The sequence below is a fragment of the Hypanus sabinus genome, chromosome 8, assembly GCF_030144855.1.
Source record: "Hypanus sabinus isolate sHypSab1 chromosome 8, sHypSab1.hap1, whole genome shotgun sequence".
Classification (NCBI taxonomy): Eukaryota; Metazoa; Chordata; class Chondrichthyes; order Myliobatiformes; family Dasyatidae; genus Hypanus; species Hypanus sabinus.
Genome location: NC_082713.1, coordinates 39317248 through 39339734, shown reverse-complemented (window position 1 = coordinate 39339734; position 22487 = coordinate 39317248). Strand labels below are relative to the sequence as shown.

The following is a 22487-nucleotide window of genomic DNA, read 5'->3' as shown; positions in this document are numbered from 1 at the left end:
AGTTAGCCTGACTTCAGTAGCGTTGCAAAGATATTAGAGTCTGTTGTCACTTGAGGTTTCGGGCTACATGGAGGCATATGATAAAACAGGCCATAGTCATCATGGTTTTCTAAAGGGGAAATCTTGCCTGTCAGGTCTGTTAGAATTTTGAGGAAATAACAGGCAGTATAGACAAAGAGTCAGTGGATGTTGTTTATTTGGATTTTCCAAAGGCCTTTGACAGGATGTCAGATATGAGACTGCTTAACAAATTAAGAGCTCATGGTATTATGGGAAAGGTACAGGTGTGGATAAAGACTGGCTGACATGTAGGAGGCAAAATGGGAATAAAGGGGGCTTTTTCTGGTTTGCTGCTGGTGACTAGTAGTGTGCTGGGACCACTTCACATTATGTCAGTGATTTGGATGTTAGAATGAATGGCTTTGTGGACATGTTTATGAATGATAAGAAGGTAAGTGGAGGGGCAGGTGTTGAGGAAGCAGGGAGTCTGCAGAAGGACTGAGCCAGTTTGGGAGATTGGGCAAAGAAGTGGCAGATAGAATATAGTGTAGGGAAATGAATGGTCATTCATTTTGGTAGAAGGAATAAAGGCATGGACTATTTTCTAAATGGGGTAAAAATCCTAAGTGCAAAGGGACTTGGGAATCCTCATTTAGGATTTCCTGAATGTTAATTTGCCAGTTGAGTTGGAGATAGGAAAGATGAATTCAATGTTAACATTATTTCAAGAAAATTATGAAATTAAAGATGTAATGCTGAGGCTTTATAAGGCATCTATCCAACCACACTTGTAGTATTTTGAGCAATTTAGGGTCCCTTATCTAAGAAAATAAGTGCTTGCATGGAAGAGGGTCCTGAGGAAATTTACAAGAGTGATTCTGGTATTGAAAGGGGTAATGTATGAGGAGTGTTTGGCTCTGAGCCTGTTCTTGTTGGAGATCAGATAAATGGGGGGGGGGGGGGGTGGAAGAATCTCATTGTAACCTATTGAATATGGAAAGGTCTAGACAGAGTAGACATGGAGCAGATGTTTCCTATAGTGGAGAAGTCTGAATAGAAGGGTGTCCCTTTAGAATAGAGGAGGAGGGATTTATTTAGCCAGAGGGTGGTGATTCAGTGGAATTCATTGCTATAGACGGCTGTGGTGGCCAAGTCATTAAGTATATTTAAAGTGAAAGTTGATAATGTTCTTGATTAGTAAGAGCATTAGAGGTTATGGGGGGGGGGGGAAAGCAGGCAAATGGGGTTGAGAGGAATAACAAATCAGTCATGACGGAATGGTGGAGCAGACTCGATGGGCCAAATGGCCTAATTCTGTTCCTCCGTCTTAGGGTATTTTGAAATTTATTCTTAGCTGCTGAGCTTCTCCCCAGTTGTATCTAGCTATGTACTGGCCTTCTGGACTTATCTTTTTGCTTTATATATATATATGTATAGAATTCTGCATAAGATCAGGATCTTCCAAGAGAGGTATTGAATTTACCTTGGAATACACTGCTTTAACGTTTGCCAATATGAGAACACAGTGGTCATATTAGAATCTCCACTCTGATACTTCAGATTAAATTCAATCCTGCTTAATGGGATGATTGTAACCTCTGGTTAATAGTCTCAACCTATCATGGAGCAAGTACACAATCTGTTGATAATTTAACAGTAATGGGTAGGCTGACGTGAAATTGATAGCTACAAAATTTATTTTTCTTTACCTCCCTTTAGATGAATATACCAGAATGGATAGTAAATCTACGACATGAACTAACTCATAGGAGACTGCCCACATTAGCGTGGTGCAGAAAAGGTAATAACATCCTCTGTTTTATTTGCTCAGTATGAGATGCTGTTGAAATTAAAAAAAGATCTGTCACTCTGCTGCTATGAGGTTTTTAAACCGTTTGATCCTTCTGTCCTGCAACCACTGCCTTTTTAATTATCTGCGGATATATTGCAATATATATTTGCATTTTTAAGCTGTCAAAGCCATTAATCATAAATCCTCATCATTTATAGCTGTGTTGCTATTTTGAGCTGACACAGGAGTGGTGCAAACCAAGAATCAAAGAATACCAGAAGGAGGTCATGAGATTATTTGAAAGAACAATCTAATTATTTCCAATTTGTGATCCTTTGACCTATTTTTGCAAATTTTTTTTTAAGTATTTGCCCAATTCGGGGAGTATGTCTATTGCAATTACATAAAATTAAGATTTATCTAAAGGGGAAATGAGCCTACTTAAAACCCTATATCAGTGATATCTAGCAATTTATTTGAATTCACAACTACCATTGTGTTTTGTAGGGATAGCATGGGAACATAAATATTTTAGTGGAATCTTCTCTTATCCCGTAATTTTTTTATGTTACAATTGTCTGTTTTACTGTTAGAGACAATAGTACATTGAGATCATAAGAGATAGCTATTTCATCACGGCTGATCCATTTTCCCTCTCCACTCTATTCTCTTGCCTTCTTGACTTTTCATGCCCGACTAATCAAGAACCTATCAATCATCACCTTAAATACACCTAGTGATCTGTCTTCCACAGCCACCTGGGACAATGAATACCACAGATCACCAACCTCTGGCCAAAGAATCCCCCCTCATCTCCATTCTAAATGGACGACCCTCTATTCCCTCTCTATAGAAAGCATCCTCTCCACTCTCCATGCCTTTTAGCAGTTAACAGGTTTCAGAGAGATCCCCCTCATTCTTCTAAATTCCATTGAGTATAGGCTCTGAGCCAACAAGTGCTCCTCATACGATAACCCTTTCATTCCTGGAATCATACTCGTGAACCTCCTTTGAATTCTCTCCACTATCAGCACACCCTTAAGGGATACTCTGAGACCTCACCAGTTCTTTATAAATCCTCAGCATTACATCCTCGAGGAAATCTGCAGATGCAGGAAATTAAGCAACACACACAAAATGCTGGTGGAATGCAGCAGGCCAGGCAGCATCTGTAGGGAGAAGCACTGTTGATGTTTTGGGCCGAGACCCTTCGTCAGGACTAACTGAAAGGAAAGATAGTAAGAGATTTGAAAGTAGGAGGGGGAGGGGAAAATGTGAAATGATAGGAGAAGACCGGAGGGGGTGGGGTGAAGCTGAGAGCCGGAAAGGTGATTGGCAAAAGTGATACAGAACTGGAGAAGGGAAAGGATCATGGGATGGGAGGCCTAGGGAGAAAGAAAGGGGGAGTGGAGCACCAGAGGGAGGTGGAGAACAGGCAGAGTGATGGGCAGAAAGAGAGGAAAAAAAAGGAAAGGGGAAAAAAACTAAATATATCAGGGATGGGGTAAGAAGGGGAGGAGGGGCATTAACGGAAGTTAAAGAAGTCAATGTTCATGTTATCAGGTTGGAGGCTACCCAGACAGTATATAGGGTGTTGTTCCTCCAACCTGAGTGTGGCTTCATCTTGACATCCTTTCCCTTCTCCAGCTCTGGATCCCTTTTGCCAATCACCTTTCCGGCTCTCAGCTTCACCCCACTCCCTCTGGTCTTCTCCTATCATTTCGCATTTTCCCCTCCCCCTCCTACTTTCAAATCTCTTACTATCTTTCCTTTCAGTTAGTCCTGCCGAAGGGTCTCGGCCCAAAACATCGACAGCGCTTCTCCCTATAGATGCTGCCTGGCCTGCTGTGTTTCACCAGCATGTTGTGTGTGTTGCTAGCATTACATCTTTGCTTTTTTATTCTAGTCCTCTTGAAATGAATGCTGGCATTGGATTTGCCTTCCTCATCGTCAACTCAGACTGCAAGTTAACCTTCAGGGAATCCTGCATGAGGAATCCTAAATCACCTTCCACCTTAGAGTTTTGAAAAGAGTCTATGCTTTTGTTCCTTTTTCCAAGGTGCATAACCTCCTGACACTGTACTCTGTTTGTCACTTCTTTATCATTTTCCTAATTGAAGTCCTTCTGTAGCCTCCCTAATTCCTCAACACTACCTGCCCCTCCACTTACCTTTGTATCGCCCCAAAGCCATCAATTCTGTCATCCAAATTATTGACATATAACATAAGCTGTCCCAACACTGACCTCTGTGGAGCACCACTAGTCACCAGCAGTCAACCAGAAAATATTCCCTTTATTCCCACTCTTTGGCTCCTGGCAATCAGCCAATCCTCTGTCCATGCTAGTATTTTTCCTGTAATACCGTGTGTTCTTAGCTTGTTAAGCAGCCTCATATGTGGCACCTTGTCAAAGGCTTTCTGAAAATTGAGCTACACAGCATTGACCAATTCTCCTTAGTCTATCCTGCTTGTTGTTTCTTCAAAGAATTCTAACAGATTTGTCAGGCAAGGTTTTCCCTCAAGGAAACCATACTGACTACGGCCTATTTTATTATGTGTCTCCAAGTACTCCTAGTCCTCATCCTTAACAATAGAGTCCAACACCTTCCCAACCATTGATGTCAGACTAACTGGCCTATAACTTCCTTTCTTCTGCCTCTCGCCCTTCTTGAAGACTGGAGTGACATTTGCGATTTTCCCTCCTTTGGAGCCAAGTCAGAATCTAGTGATTCTTGAAAGACCATTATTAATTCCTCCATATTCTCTTTAACTACCTCTTTAAGATTCCTGAGGTGTAGTCCTTCTGGTCCAAGTGGCTTACCTACTTTCAGACCTTTCAGCTTTCCAGGCACCTTCTCCCATGTAAAAACAATTGTATTCATTTCTGCCCTTGACACTCTTGAACTTCTGGCATACTGATAGTGTCTTCCACAGTGAAGACTGATACAAAATACTTGTCCTGATTACTACCTCTTCAACATCATTTTCCAGTGGTCTGATATGTACTCTGACTTCTTTTTTATTCTTTATATATCTGCAAAAAACTTTTGGTATTTATTGATATTATTGACTAGTTTACCTTCATATTTTATCTTTTCCCTCGTGGATATTTAATTGCCCCCTGTTGTTTTTTAAAAGCTTCCCAAACCTCTAACTTGTCACTAATCTTTGCTCTAATATATGCTCTCTCTTTTGCCTCTGTTGTTTTTGAATTCCCTTGTCAGCTATGGTTGTGTCATCCTGCCTTTAGAATACTTGCTCTTCTCTGGGCTGTATCTATCCTGCGCCTTCCAAAATGTATCCAGAAACTAGCCATTGCTGTTCTGCTATCATCCCTGCTTGTGTTACCTTTCAGTCAACTTTGGCCAGATACTCTCTCGTGTCCTGTAATGCTCTTTATTTCACTGTAAATCTGACTTTAGCTTCTCCCTATCAAATTGCAGGGTGAAGAGTATCCTATTATGATCGCTCTCTCTTAAGGGCTCCTTTACCTTAAACTCCGCAATCAAATCCAATTCATTACACAACACCCAATCTAGAATAGCCTTTCCCCACCCTGGTGAGCTCAACCAGAAGATGCTCTAAGAAACCATCTTGTAGGCATTTTACAAATTCTAACACCAACCTGATTTTTCCTATCTGCCTGCACATTGAAATCCCCCATGACTATTGTGACATCGCCCTTTTAATATTGGTTTTTTCTATCCACCATTGAGATTTGTAGCCCACATCCTTGTTTCTGTTCAGAGGCCTTTATATGACTTTCATCAGGGTCTTTTTACCCTTGCAGTTTCTTAACACTACCCATAAGGAATCTATATCTTCTGATTCTATGTACTCTTTCTTAGGATTTGATTTCATTTTTTATCATCAGAGCCAGGCCCAACCCCTCTGCCCATCTACCTGTCCTTTCAATATAATGTGTATCCTTGTATGTTAAGCTCCTAAATCTGATTATCTTTCAGCCATAACTCAGTGATGCCCACAATATCAAACCTTCCAATCTCTAAATGCACTACAAAGTCATCTACCTTATTCTGTATACTGAATGCATTCAGATATGACACCTTTAGTCATGCATTTGTTACCCTTTTTTATTTCATCCCCATGTTATACTGCAACTCATCCCACTGACTACAGATTTCCCCTTTCATATTTGCCTGTCCTTCCTGACAGTCTCACTGCACACTGTCTCTCGCTGTATAATCAACTGTCCTATCACTCTGGTTCCCGACCCCTGTCAGATTTGTTTAAACCTTCCCCAGCAGCTCTAGCAAATCTGCTATTGGTCCCCCTTGGTTCAGGTCTGATCCGTCCCTTTTGTACAGTTCATGTACGCTTGGCACCTGGGTGTATGTACATACCATCCAGGTGTCTCTTTCTCGTCCATAGAATTTTGTATCCATTCTTTTACCTATGGAATCTTCTTATCACTATTGCAGTCCTGTTCTTCCACCCCACCACTTTCCCTTCTGAGCCACTGTACCAGATGCAGTTAGTTCCAGAGACCTGGTTGCTGTGACTCTCTCTGGTAGGTTATTCGTGCCCACCCCTTCAAAGCACTGTTCTTATTGACGCGAGCAGCTACAGGGTGACTCTGCACTGACTGCCCATTTTGTTTCCCTCTCCTGACACTCATCCAGATACCTGCCTCCTGTAACTTGGGGGTGACTACTGTCCTGTAGCTTCTAGCACATCCTCAGTTTCCTGTATGAGCTAAAGGTCATCAAGCTGCAGCTCAAGGTTCCTTAGCATGTTCTTTGAGGGGCTGTAGTTCCAGTTCCTTAACACATTCTCTAAGGGGCTACAGCTCAGTGATTATCTGAGAGGCTGAAGGTTTCATAGAATTCCCACATTTCACATAGAGAACACAACACAGCCCCTGGAGCCATTCTCACTGAAAGCCAATATGTTGATCAAATAAGTCAGGCATAATTCTTATTTAAAAGAAAATGTTTAAGAATTTATTTCTTGAAAGCATGATGAAATTTCAAGATTTAGATTTCCATGTGACCTGTTTTGTGTGATATAATTTTGAATTGAGGCATTCTGTGGAGTTTGCGAACTTAAATGATTTTTCACTGATCTTTGTTCTGGAGGTTGCGAGTTTGTCTTGGAATGGCTGCGGCAGCAATATTGGAATCAACAATTAGGAAATAACCTTGTTGATGGCTGGACTTTGGACTCACAAGAAGAGGAGGATGATGAAATCCAATTACAGGAGCAACTGAAACAGAAAGTGTTATATGGTTTGTATATAAAAGCTTTGAAAATGTTTCATTAGCTAAAAACTTCCTCAAACTTTGAGCACCCAAGGTGATCTGGGAATCAATTCTGGTATATTCTAAATGATGAGTGCATGTCTGTTCCTTTAGTTACATCTGGAACATTTGAGGAAGCTCTTGTTCTTATACAAGTGACTTAAAATGTGCCATGCAGGGTCGTGAAGAAAAAAATACCAAATTTCTTGGCAATTATTGTTTGATTTCAATGTGATGAAGTAATCAGCAGGTTAGGTAGCATTTCTAGGTAGAGAGTTAATGTTAGATATTGGTGACCTGAAGCACATTAGATTCCACCTTTTGGATTTGGAAGCTTTGAAAGCAGACTTTTAAGCACATTGAGAGGTGACTGTTATCTGAGTGAAGAAATATACTTTAAATGAAATGTTATGAGACAAATTCACAGTGTCCTGACAGGCTATTAATGGGATAGGCCATATTGCTCTTGTATTGCAGTTTGTAATTTATTGATGCAATACTAGACCTTCCTGCAGATTAGTGGATTTGGGTATCATGTGACTGATGTACAGTAGACTAGACTAGACTACAGTAGACCTAGACTGCCCAAAAGAAAGCTAAACAGGAAATTTCCTCTATGCATAACTACAGTGCTGGCCTCCTTTAAGCACTAGTGTATAGTTATAGGCATTGAATGTCATTGGGCTTTGCTTCACTGATTTCCATAACCCGATTAATTTGATAAAAGCCAATTAGATACCTGACCTCTGGTATGGTACCTATGGATCTACATCAGTGTGTGTGATGATTATCTTCACATAGTAATTGCAGCACACAATCATATTATGATGCTTAACTATTTAATATTCAGATATTCTTGCAGTGAATCAGATCATCAGATATCCAATATCCTGCAAATTTATCTTGCTTTTTTTGGTCTATCATTTTTCTTGCCTATTGTAGGTCCATGGGTGTCTGAAAGTTTCCTTTACCTTAGCTTAGATGTCCCTTCTGATACTGGACTCTAAATTTGGGATAGTAATTCATTATTGTGGGAGTATGTGTTATTCCTGGATGCATACTGAGTGGGTTCTTTGGCCATGGAGGAAAAGATAGTTAACTGACAAGTGATCAACTCTGTCTACGTGCAATAATACTGAGAATTTCAAATTGTGATGCACTTAATCAGAAAGCAAAACTTTTTGGAGCAAAACCTGATTTTTTTTTTTCTCTAGATAAACTCAGAGAGCTACTGACTTCCTATGAAAAAGAACAGTTCCAGGTATGCTATAAATTGACGAATGTTTGTGTTTTCAATTCAGTTTCAATAATTCAACTGGAAAAACTAAACTTTTGCTATTAACTTAAGAGAATCAAAGTCACTTTCTGATGTTCTTTTGACTTATTTAGTGAACAGCTTTTTAACTACTTGAATAGTTTGTAAATATTGAAAACCTGTTTCATCAGCCTTACTTTCACATGAGAAGACATCTGTAGCTTTGTGTGCAGAAAAATCCCACAAACAGCTATATATTTGGTAATTAGTTAAATTATTTCCTTGATTGGTGAACTCTCCCAACTGGTGTTGTGGGTTCTTTAGTATTTAGCTGAATGGTTATTTCAAACAGGCAGGTGGAAAATTTCATTGACATATATAATATAGCATACATCATATTCCATTACATTCTACCTACCTGCTGAGTGAAGTTGCCATGATCGTCAGAGTTCTGTACCTTGTCATGTAAATATTTCAAAGACATTTAGGAAACAGCTGGAATGTGAGATAATATGGTGGAGCCTTTTTAAAAGAAGCTTCAGATATGAGATATCCTTTTTTTTTGTTGAGGGCTAAGCACAGCTTCAATGCCGTATTCAAGTTTGCTAACAACACAACTGTTTTAAGCCAAATCAAAGGTGATCAATCAGCATTAAGGAGGGAGATTGAAAATCTGGTTGAGTAGTGCCACAACAATCTCTTACTCAATATCATCAAGACCAAGGAGCTGAGTATTGACTACAGGAGGAGGAAACCTGAGATCCATGAGCTAGTCTTCTTCAAGGGATCAGAGGTGGAGAAGGTCAACGACATTAAATTCCTCGGTGTTATCATTTCAAAGGACCTGTCCTGGGCATGGCAGTGCCTTTACTTCCTTAAAAGTTTGTGAAGGTTCAGTATGACATCTAAAACTTTGACGAACATCTATAGATGTGTAGTAGGGAGTATATTGACTGGCTGGATTACAACCTGGTATGGAAACGTCAATGCCCTTTAACAGAAAATCCTACAAAAAGTAGTGGATACGGCCCAGTCCATGGGTAAAGCCTGCCCCACCATTGAGCACACCTGCTTGAAGCATTGTCGTGGGAAAGCAGCATAAGAACATAAGAAATAGGAACAGGAGTAGGCCATCTGGCCTGTCGAGCCTGCTCCACCATTCAATAAGATCATGATTGATCTGGCCATGGACTCATCTCTATCCATTTGCCTTTGTTCCATAACCCTTAATTCCCCTACTATGCTATTCAACCTTGTCTTCAATATATTTACTGAGGTAGCCTCCATTGTGGCACATCTGGAGAAGAAGGATGCCTATGTGAGAATGCTGTTCTTAGACTACAGTTCAGCATTCAACACTATAATTCCCTCCAGGCTTGAGAAGAATCTCAGAGACCTTGGCCTTCATACTGCCTTGTGTAGCTGGATCCTGGACTTCCTGTCAGATTGTTGGCAGATGGTAAGAGTGGGCTCCCTCACCTCTGCCCAACACAGGTGCCCCTTAGGGCTGTGTACTAAGCCCCCTCCTTTACTCTCTATATACCCATGACTGTGTTGCCACCCACAGCTCCAATCTGCTAATTAAATTTGCTGACGACAGACACTATACTGATTGGCTTAATCTCAAGTAATAATGAGGCAGCCTACAGAGAAGGAGTCATCACCCTGACACAGTGCTGTCAAGAAAACAACCTCTCCCTCACTGTTGCAAAAACAAAGGAGCTGGTTATGGACTACAGGAGGAATGGAGACAGGCTAACCCCTACTAACATCAATAGATCTGGCGTTGAGAGGGTGAACAGCTTCAAGTTCCTTGGCATAAACATCACTGAGGATCTCACGTGGTCTGAACGTACTGGTTATATGGTGAAAAAGGCACAACAACACCTCTGTCAATTCAGACAGTTGAAGAAGTCTGGTATGAGCCTCCAAATCCTAAGAACTTTCTATAGGGTACAATTGAGAACATCTTGACTGGCTGCATCACTGTCTGGTATGGGAACTGTACTTCCCTCAGTTGTAGGATTCTGCAGAAGGTGGTGCAGATAACCAGCACATCTGTAGATGTGAACTTCCCACTATTCAGGACATTTACAAAGGCAGGTGTGTAAAAAGGGCCTGAAGGATCACGGGGGACTCGAGTCACCCCAACCACGGACTGTTCCAGCTGCTACCATCCCGGAAGCGGTACCACAGCATAAAAGCCAGGATGACAGGCTCCAGGACAGCTTCTTCGACCAGGCCATCAGACTGCTTAATTTATGCTGGCAGAGCAGTATTTTTATGTTATTTTGACTGTCCTGTTGTATATACTATATATTATAAATTGCCTAGTGCCCTCATCTCTGGAATCAACCTGGTGAACCTTCTCTGCACCACCTCCAAAGCCAGTATATCCTTCCTCAAGTAAGGAGACCAGAACTGCATGAAGTATTCCAGGTGCAGTCTCACCAGTGCCCTGTATATTTGCAGCATAACTTCCCTGCTGTAAATTTCAATCCTCCTGCCAATGAAGGCCAACATCCTATTTGCCTTCTTGATAGCCTGCTGCACCTGCTAACCAACCTTTGGTGATTCATGCACAAGCACTCGCAAGTCCCTCTGCACAGCAACATGCTGCTTTTTTTTTACCATTTAAATGATAATCTGCTCTTTCATTTTTCCTTCCAAAGTGGATGCCCTCACATTTATCAACATTGTACTCCATCTGCCAGGCCCCTACCCACTCATTTAGACAATATATATCTCTATGCGGACTCTCTGTATCTTGTGCTCAATTTGCTTTTACACTCAATTTAGTATCATTAGCAAACTTAGATACACTACACTCGGCCCCCTTTTCCAGATCATTAATATATATCGTGAACAGTTGTGGGCTCAGCACCAACCCCTGTGGCACACTGCTCACCACTGATTGCCAACCTGAGTAACACCCATGTATCCCAACTCTCTGCTTTCTATTAGTTAACCAATCCTCTAACCATGCTAATACATTTACCCATAAGGTAAGGATGCATAAAGTTGAGGTAGTCTCTTATGCGGCACTTTATTGAATGCCTTCTGGAAATCCAAATAAGTAACATCATCTGTTACCTTCTATCCACTGCGCTTGTTATGTCCTCCAGTAGGACATACAGGACCTGCCTTTGCTGAATTAATGCTGCGTCTGCCTGATAGATCCGTTTTTTTCCAGATGCCTTGCTGATTCTTTAATAGTTTTAAGCATGTTCTCAACTACAGATGTTAAACTAACTGGCCTATAGTTACCTGCATCCATCATCGGGGACTTCCACCACCCAGGTAATGCTTTCTTTGTGCTGCTGTCAGCAAGAAGGTACAATGGCCTTAGGACTCATTACTGGATTCAGGAATAGTTATTACCCCCTCAATCATCGGACCCGAGAGGGTAACTTCGCTTGCCTTATCACTGAATTGTCCCCATAACCTCTGGACTCAATTTCAAGTTCTTGATATTTATTGCGCATTTTTTTTCTTATTTGCACAGTTTGTTGTCTTTTGTGCATTGGTTGTGTGCCCTGCTGGTGCAGTCTTTCTTTGATTTTATTATGGTTATTGGATATATTGTATATGTCTGCAAGAAAATGAATCTCAAGGGGTATACAGCAACATATACAGTCTCCTTATCCGCGGAGGATTGGTTCCGGGAACCCCAGCGGATATCAAAATTCGCGGATGCTCAAGTCCCTTATTTAACATGTATTGGTGCGGTAGTCTTTAGGACCCGGTGGAATCCCGGACTTTATTCAATCTCCGTGCGGTGGACATTAGGACCTGGCGGCGCAGCTCTGAATCCGCAGTGTTTCTGTTCACGAAAATAATCATGATTGGATTGAAAATAAGGTGGAAGTAATAATGCGATCAGAAAGAGGTGAAACGCCATTGGTTATTGGAAGAGCGTTAGGCTACAGTCAGTCAACGATCGGAACAACTTTAATGGAGAATGTAAAAGGTCCTGTCCCAATGAAAGCTACAATTATTACTAAGCAGTGCAGTGGTTAAATTATTGCAGTACGTATGTTTCTTAAGTGTTTTATATGCATAGAAAGGTAACATATGTACTATATACTAAAAAAAAGTTTGACTAACTGACGCTAAGTAATACCGGATGTACCTGTTCCGACTTCAAATACGACTTAAAGACGGACTCAGGAATGGAACTCGTTCATAACCTGGGGACTGCCTATACTTTTAAGTCATTTCTAAATTACTTATAATACCTAATACAATGTAAATGCTATGTAAATAGTTGTTATTCTGTATTGTTTGGGGAATAATGACAAGAAAAATAGTCTATATATATTCAAGCAACGAGTGCTGGAGAGAGAACTTCCAAGTTTCGCCGATCCACGGTTGGTGGAATCCACGGATAAGGAGGGCCGACTGTATGTATGTACTTAGATAATAAATTTACTTTGAACTTTGTGATGATCCCTGTGGCATGGAGCATTTTCAACAGCTGGAAAAATGAATAGTAATAGTATTGTGATCACTCAAGTCATGTATGATCTCCTAATGGTTTGTCTATCAGCCTTGATTCTAACTTCATTATGTTGTGGGACCCTAGTAGAGGGTCCTCAGGTGGCTGTAGAGGCCAGTCTGGGATCAACACATTTGAATGTAGTGTGGGCAAAAATTAGTGGTGGCTGTGGTTAGTGGTTGGATGTTCTAGTTGTTCATTCTCTCCTTTTGCAGCTGCTGTTTGTTCTCTACAGCACAGCGGAGGTTGCTGTAATGGAGCACAGCTCCATCTTGAACAGATTTAATCCAGGCGTCTCCATTGACTGCATTGTCTTCCCACTTTTTAGATGTAATGTTGAATTTCTTCAGGTTGATTTTAATATTATCTTTGAAGCATTTTCTTTGTCCATCAGGAGCTCGCAGATCTTCCTTCAAAAAAATATATCCAAAGGAAAAAATTGGATTGTAGATTGATTTATTATTGTCATATATTGATGTACAGTGGAAAAACTTGTCTTGCATACTGTCCACACAGCTCAATTCATTATAACAAAGCATTGAAGTAGTGCAAGGTAAAACCAGTCCAGAAAATAAAGTGTTATTGTAGACCAAAAGTGTAATGCAGGGAGACAATAGGTGCAAGGTCACAACGTGGTAGAATGTGAGGTCAAGAGTGCATTTTATCATACAAGAGAGTCATTCAATTGTCTTGTAATAGTGGGATCAGCTGTTTTACTGAGGCAGAAAGACGCGTAGACCGAATCTATGGTACATTGCGCTGAGAGGTATCCCCAAGTCTGCAGTTTCTTACCGTCGCTGCCAGAACAGTTTGCTATACATATATCTGGATAGGATGTTTTCTAAAAACTGGTGAGGATCAAGAAGACATGCTAAATTTCTTTATTCTCTTGAGGAAGTAGAGGCACTACTTAGCATTCTTGGCCATTGCATCAATGTGATTGGACCAGGACAGATTATAGCTATTGATCACTCCAAGGAGTCTGAAGCTTTCAGCCTCAGCACTGTTGATGTTATGTGCACTGTGTCATTCTTGAAGTCAAAGACTAGCTCCTCTTGCTTTGGTGATATCGAGAAAAACATTGTTGAGTCACTACTTCACTAGGCTCTCGATCTCCTTGCTATATAATGACTTGTTATGTGAGATATGGCCCACTACAGTGGTAACAACTGCAAACGTGTCTGTGGCATTCGAGCAGAATCTGGCTGCACAATTGCTAGTGTATAGAGAATAAAGTTGGGGGCTCTGGAACCAACCTTGTGAGTTCCCAGTATCACTTCATCTGGCTAAGCATACCTATATGTGGCAGATGTTTTGCTACCAATCCTATTGTGGTCTGTTGGTCAGGAAGTCAAGGATCGAGTTGCAAAGGGAGATGTTAAATCCCAAGTTCAGGTGTTTGGAGATGAGTTTGCATGGTGTTATAGCATTGAAGGCAGAGTTGTGGTTTGTGAACGATAGTCTAATGTGGGTGTCTTTACTGCTTTTGACTCCTACCTGAGGCCTTCTCAGTTCACTGGATGGACTGCACAGCATCCTCGGGCAAAGTTAGAGGCAGAGGGATCTGCTTCCTAGTCAGCATCTAATGGTGCTCATACATGACAATCCTGGTGAGTTCCTGCTTGTCCATCCTAGAAAACCCTAACAGTAAAGTATTGCCTTTTCTTCCTACTACAGGAATTCACTTCTGCTATTCTGATGACAGTTTACATTGTACACTAGGCAGATGTAAAGGCTGTGACAATAAATAAAATTCTGGTCAACAACCTTGAAACAGGATATCCTGAGGCTGCCTTAGTACTTAATGTGGATCCTCCAATTTGAATAGGAGGAATTATGTTGGGGAATAAGGAAATAATAGAGAAACAAATTATTTTGTGTTTCTTGAATAAAGGTACAAAAGCACTTCAAAATAATGAAGTACAGTGGGTCTGGAGGAGAAGAATCTAAGAAAAACAGTATGTATTTGTGTTAGAAGAATTGGAGAAATTATTGAACCTTAAAGTCAATAATTATATTGAAATATACTAATACTGACCAACTTGGGTATAGTGGACATGGAGAGGAAATTTTTGCTAGTAGGAGAACTTGGAATCCAAGGGCACAACCTCAAAATAAAGCAATTTCCCTTTAAAACTTAAATGAAGTCTTTAGCCAGAGGAGTTGAATCTGTATATTTCGTTTGCACAGTGTTATAGAAGCTAAGTTAATGGGTATATTTGAGGCAGAGATTAACAGGTGATTGATGGGGGGGGGGGGGTGTGAGGAAGGTTAAAGGTTGCAGGAGGAGGTGGTGGAATTGGATTAAACACAGCAGTAATTGGCAGATCAAAAACAATGTTTCTAGGCATTGATGATACAACACTTGATATAAGTTGATACAAGAAAGATTCAGGCTAAAATATGGCAAGTATAATATGATAAAGGATGAAGTTATTCACTTTAGAAAAATAGAATCATACTGTATCTTAAATTATGAAGAATTGAAAGTTTGCCAAGGAACTGGGTGTCTTTCTGCACTGTTTGAAGTTAATGTGCAAGTACGACAAACAATTGAGGAGGCAAATATGTTGGGCTTTATTGAAAAGTTTTGAATGCATATGTAAAAAAAAAACATTTATCAATATGTCTTTTGGAATTCTGGTGATATGTTCAGGAATATCATGTACAGATGTTGTCTGGCTGTGATGAAGGGAATGGAATGAAGGTTGATTCCTGAGGTGAGGTTTTGACCCATGAAGAGGTTAGGAAGATTAGACCAGAGCTATTTAAACTAATGAAGAATGAAAGGTGATGTCAAAACCTAGAATGACCTTGCAGGCTTAACAGGGAATTTTTGGAGTTGATTTATTATGGTTACATGCAGCAAAATACAATGTAAAACTTGTCTTGCATACTGTTTGTGCAAATCAAATCATTACGCAGTACTGATAAAACAACAAAGCAGAATAAAGTGTTACAGCTACAAAGAAAGTGCAGCGTAGGTAAATAATGTGTTAAGGTCATATGAGGCAGATTGAGAGGTTAAGAGTCCATCTTATCCTTCCAAGGAGCCATTCAGTGGTCTTAACAACTTGGTAGAGGCTGTCTTTGAGCCTGGTGGTATGTGTTTTCAGGTTTCAGCCCGATGGAAGAGTAGAGAAGAGCGAATGTCCAGGTAGAGAAAGTGTTAATATTTGCCTTCAATGGGGCTTTTGGAGCTTGGTGTTTCATTCTCAGCAAAGGACTTGTTTAATCAGGACTGAGACAACAAATGTGTTCATCTAGAGATCTTGGGAATTCTCTGCTCAACATCAGGCTCAGTTATTGAATGTAAGCAAAGAACAATAGTTTTGATTTTAGATATTAAATAAATTGTTATGTGGAGATTGGAGTTCTGCTTTGAAAAAATGGAGCAAGTGAGAGTAATTGAGAAGTTATGAGGGTGTGTGCACAAAATTAGCTATTTAATTCCTGAAGTTCAGTTTCAATTTTGTCTTTGCCAGCTGCTTTTACTACTTGCCAAGAAATCAATAGCTTACCAAGCTCATATATTGAACGTTCCATATTGAGGTCATCCATGTCAAATGGCTAGAGAAGAGCATCAGTCATGGGTTATGGTATATGTCAGTGCAATTACAGATTGGCTAATGCTGTAACCAGTGAACTGTTTACTTATCCCCTTTGGCAATGAGGGTTTTAGGACATTATCTGTAGTGATGTGTAGTGGCAAGTGTTCTAATGCCATCATAAATGACAGGAAATTTTCCATTGTTGTTGATCCACACTCACTTGCTTTGTTTTTCTCAGTTCTCTTGGCTAGCTTCAGATCTTGTAACATGGTTGTTGCATATGCCAAAAAGCAAGGCTAAACAAATTCTGTCTTTGATGTTTATGGTGTGTTCTTGGAATATCATGAAAGGAAATTTTTTCCAGAAAACTCAAAGCAGAGGTTCCAAGCTTAATGCAATAATGACTTAATTCACTTGGGCATAAACACATTATGAATTATGTCTGTATGGCCAAGGATATACTGCATTAGGAAGTGGTTGAGCCAAGAGATAAGTAAGGTGCACAGACCTCTGTTCTAAGGATGTTGATGGAGAAGTGTGTTAAAAGCCTTCGGTGTTGATTATGATAATTGACAACTTTAGCTGATGACAAGCAATTAATGATGTTGACTATAAGCATGGATACAATATAGGTACAGTGACCAGCAATTCCAACAGTTCCATGGCAAGAACTGGTGCTGTAGGTAAGGCCATAGAACCAGACCTCTCTTAACATTATGATACTTTCACTTGTGACAAATAACAGACTTTGTCTTTGCAGAATTAGCGTATTTAGTCAGCAACAGAAATGTATGCACTTGTGGTTTCACTAAAGTTTGATAAATGCAGATAGAAGGAAGCCAATCTTAGCCTAACCAGTTGTGTATCATGTGATGATACAGGAGCATTAGGATTTGGTGTTGATTTGCTTCTAGTTGATTATTTGACTTACCATGTGTTTATTTTTGCTTCATTGCAATTTGAATTCCTCTAAATTAATCTGATTTGTGCTAACTAATGGAATAAATAAATAAATTGATTTACCTTTTAACCTGAATCACTAGCCTGTCATCATATGATTTCCCCCCCCCCCCCCCCCCCTTCAACCAACCTCCTCTGTTCCTTTACCCCAGCTCATTCTGGTCACAAGCAAACCATGTTCTCCAAGCATGCACTTTTTTCATGACTGGAACGTTACTGGTTGGTTGCAGAGTTCTTTGGCTGAGGCAATCAAGTGATGTTTTATCTAGTCATTCTGGCAACTCGAGTGATTGATTAACTTGCATACCACTAATTGTGATGGAGTATGAGGTATTCATGGTCTCCTCTATTCATCTCACTACTGCTTTTTTATATTCTTGCTGTGTGTGCAATGGCTGGATCAGGTTCTGCAGAACTGTAAGTCTGTTTATTCCTTTCCATTTTTGTTTGTTACATTCCATTCCGGTGAGTATAGTTGTAGGATGTAATGATTAGATTATTTTTAAGGTAGTTTAAAATGGTAGATAATGTAGAGAAAAAAATTTGAAAATGCTAGAAATATAGGTCTAGTAACATCAGTGGAAAGAACAGAATTAACATTTCAGGTTGGTGACTTTATCAGAATTGGACAATTTAATGTTAGTAGCAGAGCGGGGTTGAATAGTGGAGATGTCCCCATTTTGATAAAGCTTGTCAATGCGTGACATTTGTTTTTCTCTATCAGCAAAGCTATATCATGCTGTGTATTTCTAGTGTAATTTTTGCTGCTATGCTGTAGATATTTCACTTTTGCAGTTTTGTAAGAGAAGTTCCTTCCTGCTTTTAGCATATTTGAGTTTGAGCTAAAGATAGATCTATGTTGTTCTTCTTAGGGATGTTGTCTCAGCCAGTCAGGAATAGGGAGAAGGTTCTAGAGAATGCTAGGCAGAGAGCTTTTTGTGATGGACACTGGTGTGGGTCAAGGTCTATTGGCGGGAGCTGGGAGAAGACAGGAAGGAAGCTGGCTAAGATGCCATCCCTGTTGCTCAAGGTGCTTTGTGTGGATGTATGACTTCAAGGAGGAAGGACCAGTACTCCTGTGGGGGAGCCCGTTTGAGTTGGATATTGAGTGACATTCAGAAGGTGGTGTGTGCTTTCAAGCAGATTGTGGGTCCAGCACACGAGTTAAAGACCACTTCAAGATGAGCTCCAACTTATGTGCACATTTGGACTGGATTAACTGTAATGGGCCTTTTTTTTTCTTTCCCCTACTAACTGTTCGATGAAGCTGACATTCGTAAATATACTTACTTTATAATTTTATGCAGTGTGATCTGTAACTTCTTGCTTACAGCTAATTGCATGGGGGCAATATTTACACAATATTCACACAGATCGGGGTCCTGGTGGTCGAGACATCCTAACTTCCCGGTTTTGGTGGGACCCAAGTCATACAGACTCTAGATGTATGGAGTTTGAGAAAGATGGTTATCTCACAGCTGAGTCCAGTGGCTGTTAGCAAGGGCTAATAGGCCACATCTCTAGAGACACCTGGTAAAAAGAGGTTTCCCTAGTTTTATCATTATAGGTTTACAGCACCTATCATTTATTGCCTTTTAGTAAATATTTGTTCAATATTAAATTAATAGCTTAAATTTTAATTTTAATTTTATCTTCTATAACTAACGGAGCTCTAATAGTCAAACTGTAACAAATGGCCTATAATTCAGTCTGGTTTTGTAATAATTTTACCATCTGGTGCCTCAAAGGTTCATAAATCCATTTTTGCTTAAATTAAATGGCGTTATAAATTCTTTTACGTGGCTAGCATGTTCATTAAATTTAATAAACACAATGGACAGTTCCAATGATGGAAATTTATGGCACCAGCAACAACAAGCTGCTCTTGTGTCTCCTTGATGTAAAATTAGCATTAATTTATACTTTGAAATTGTTTTGAATATTTTGTTCAGTAAGATGTTTTTTCCATGTTCGAGTTTGTCATCTGACTGTACAAAATACAACCAAGCAAAACAATCTTCTTCTAGACCACTGTGCACCCATGTAAAATATCTCACACAGCATATACTGTAAACAAAAATATTATACTACAAATAAATTAATAAAATATAATTTAAAAATGCATGTAGTAAAGTGCGGCACAGGTAAACAGTACAGTGAACAGCTTGTTTTTGTTACAAGACTTTGGTGATGGCAGGTTATTCTAATTTTGGATTCTGATACAAAAAGAATTACAAAAACACTTGGTATGTTCTACAGTAGCTACTAGACTACTTCATAAACATGGGGAGAAACTTTAAGAATACTAATTGCAGTCAGTGCACAATCTCTTGAATTTGATGTGATGAATTGTTACATCTCATTTAATTTTCTACTGAAGTAGATATCAAGTTATAGAGTAATACAGCACACGCACAGGGTCTTTGGTTCAAGCAGTCCATGCCTACCAAGTTGTTCATGCAGCTAGTCCCAATTTCTGGTGTTTGGCCCACTTAGGCCTGTCCCTCTATTTACCTATCCATGTAAACATAGTATCATTTAAAAAGGATTTCTGTTGTTTGTGCCTCAGCTTTTTACTGTGGCAGCACATTCCATGTACTCTCCACTATCTGCATGAAATGGGTATCGCTTAGGTCTCTCTTAAATCTTTCTCTTCCCTCTATAAACACATGACCCCTAATCTTCAACTCCCCTACCCTGGGGAAAAGGCTGTTACCATCCACCTTATCCATGCCTGTCCTAATTCTAAACACCTTACATAAAGTTGTATCTTATTCTCTTGTAATCCAAGGAATAAAGACCTAGTCTGGCCAACAGTTCTCCTATCACATGGGTCCTCCAGTTCTGCCAACATCCTTGTAAATCTTTTCTTCAGTCTTCCCTGTTTAACCGCTACTTTTCAGTAGCAGTGTGAGCAAAATTTATCCAGTCCCCCACGTATGACTTGTACATCTGCCATATAATGTCACAGTCAGTTCCCTGACTGAGGTTTACAAGTAGATGGATGTAACATGAATGTAAGGAAGGACAAGTCAGTGAATGGGTACAAATGCAGACAAGGCAAAGAGTTAAATTGTACCACAGAGGCAAAATTCAAAAGGAGGAAGAGTACAGAACTGAAGGTGCTGTGTTTAAATGCACGTAGCATTCAGAATAAGGTGGATGAACTTGTGGCGTGGTCAGAGATTGGTCAACATGACGTTGTGAGCATCACTGAGTCATGGTTGAAAGAAAGCCATTGTTGGGAGCTTAATACTTTGCATCAAAAGGACAAGCAGGAAGGCATAGTTGGTGGTGCGGCTCTGTTGGTAAGAAATGGAATTAGGTGACATAGAATCAGAGAATGTTGAATCTGTGGGTGGAGTTAAGAAATTGCAAGGGTGAAAAAATCCATTATGGGAATCATATATATGCCTCCAAGTAGTAACCAAGGTGTGGGATTGAGATTGCAAAGGGAGCTGGAAAAGGCATGTAATTAGGGTAATGACATAATTGTAATGGGCAACTTCAGTGTGCAATGGTATTGGGAAAATCAGGTTGGAATCGCATCATAAGAGGGAATTTGTTGAGTGCCTACAAGATGGCTTTTTAGAACAGCTTGTGCTTACTCTGGGGAAAGGCCATCTTAGATTGGGTGTTATGTGATCCAGATTTTATTATGGAACGTAACGTAAAGGAACCCTAAGAGGCAGTGATCATAATATGATTGAATTCATACTGCAGTTTAAGAGGGAGAAGCATAACTGACATGTATCTGTATTGCAATGGAATAAAGGAAATTAAAGAAGCATGAGAGGAGCTTGCCCAGGTGGATTGGAGGAGGACACTGGCAGGGATGATGGCAGAGCACAGATGGCTGAAGTTCTTGGGAATAGTTCATAAGGCGCAGGATAGGTATGGCCCCACAGAGGAAAAAGTTCTCAAATGGCAGGGGTAGGCAACTGTGGCTGACAAAGGAAGTTGAGGACTGCATAAGAGCCAAGGAAAGGGTATATAGGTAGTAAAAGTGAGTGGGATGTTAGATGATTGGGAAACTTTTAAAATCCAACAAAAGTCAACTAAGAAAGCTATAAGAGAAAAGGTGAAATATGAGGGCAGATTAGCTGATAATATAAAGCAGGATACCAACATTTTTCCAGTTTTGTAGAGTAAAAGGAAGGTGAGAGTTGATATTAGATCACTGGAAAATTATGCTGGTGAGGTAGTAATGGGGGACAAAGAAACAGCAGATGAACTTCATGGGTACTTTGCATCAGTCTTCACTTTGGAAGACACTAGCAGTGTGCCAGAGGTCTGTGTGTATCAGGAAGCAAGTGTGAGTGCGATTACAAAGGAAAAAGTGTTAAAAGGAATAAGTCACCAGAGTCCTGAGAGAGGTTGCTGAAGAGATAACGGATGCATTGGTCATGATCTTTCAAGAGGCAGGAATGGTTACTTTGAGTGTCAGGCTTTAGATGTTTCAGAAAGGACAGGGAGGGAGGCAAAAGAGGTGGGGGTGTGACACTGCTGATCAGAGATAGTGTCCCAGCTGCAGAAAAAGAGGTAGTCATTGAGGGATTGTTTACTGAGTCTCTGTGGGTGGAAGTTAGAAACAGGGATAGTCCCTGCTGGTTGTGAATGGAGTAACAGCTTCTTGCAGTCACTCTTATCTCACTTGCTTTGCTGTTTACAATCTGTTTTGAAACCTCACTTTTAAATGTGATATTTTTTGCTATGAGTGCGAGGAGTGCCAAAGGTACTAAAAAAAAGATGCTCCTGTTTCTTTGGATTCTATAATGGATTCGCTTCGAAAAGAATCTTCTGATGAGTTCCAACAACTTAGATCTGAATTTAAACTAAAGGACATAAAATTGGATTCTATTCAAAAAACCTTAACCGAGCATGGTAAAGGAATAGAAGAGAATGAAGAAACTCTTGACAATTTTGGATGCAAGAATGGATGACCTGTGAACAGCAATCTAAATCTAATGAGAAATTAAGACAGAAGATTATCAATTTAGAAAACAGAAGCAGAAGAAATAACCTACGAATTCTGAGTCTTGAGAAGTTAGCGGAAGGTGATCATCCTACTGAGTTCTTTGCTAGCTTTTTGTTACAATTATTTCCTAAAATCTTACTGTCTGCACCTATGATCGATCGAGCTCATAGATCGCCCGTCCCAAGACCACTC

The 22487-nt window shown here is 40.0% G+C and overlaps 1 protein-coding gene across 2 annotated transcripts in view; it reads left to right on the top strand.

The window, feature by feature from the left end:
• Positions 1–22487, top strand: part of las1l (LAS1 like ribosome biogenesis factor) — a 72625-nt gene that overhangs the window by 5158 nt on the left and 44980 nt on the right. For both annotated transcript variants that reach the window (XM_059976985.1, XM_059976986.1), the window contains exons 4-6: positions 1720–1801; positions 6892–7041; positions 8268–8314. In XM_059976985.1, the coding sequence (XP_059832968.1) occupies positions 1720–1801; positions 6892–7041; positions 8268–8314 (279 nt within the window). The remainder of the gene's footprint in view (positions 1–1719; positions 1802–6891; positions 7042–8267; positions 8315–22487) is intronic.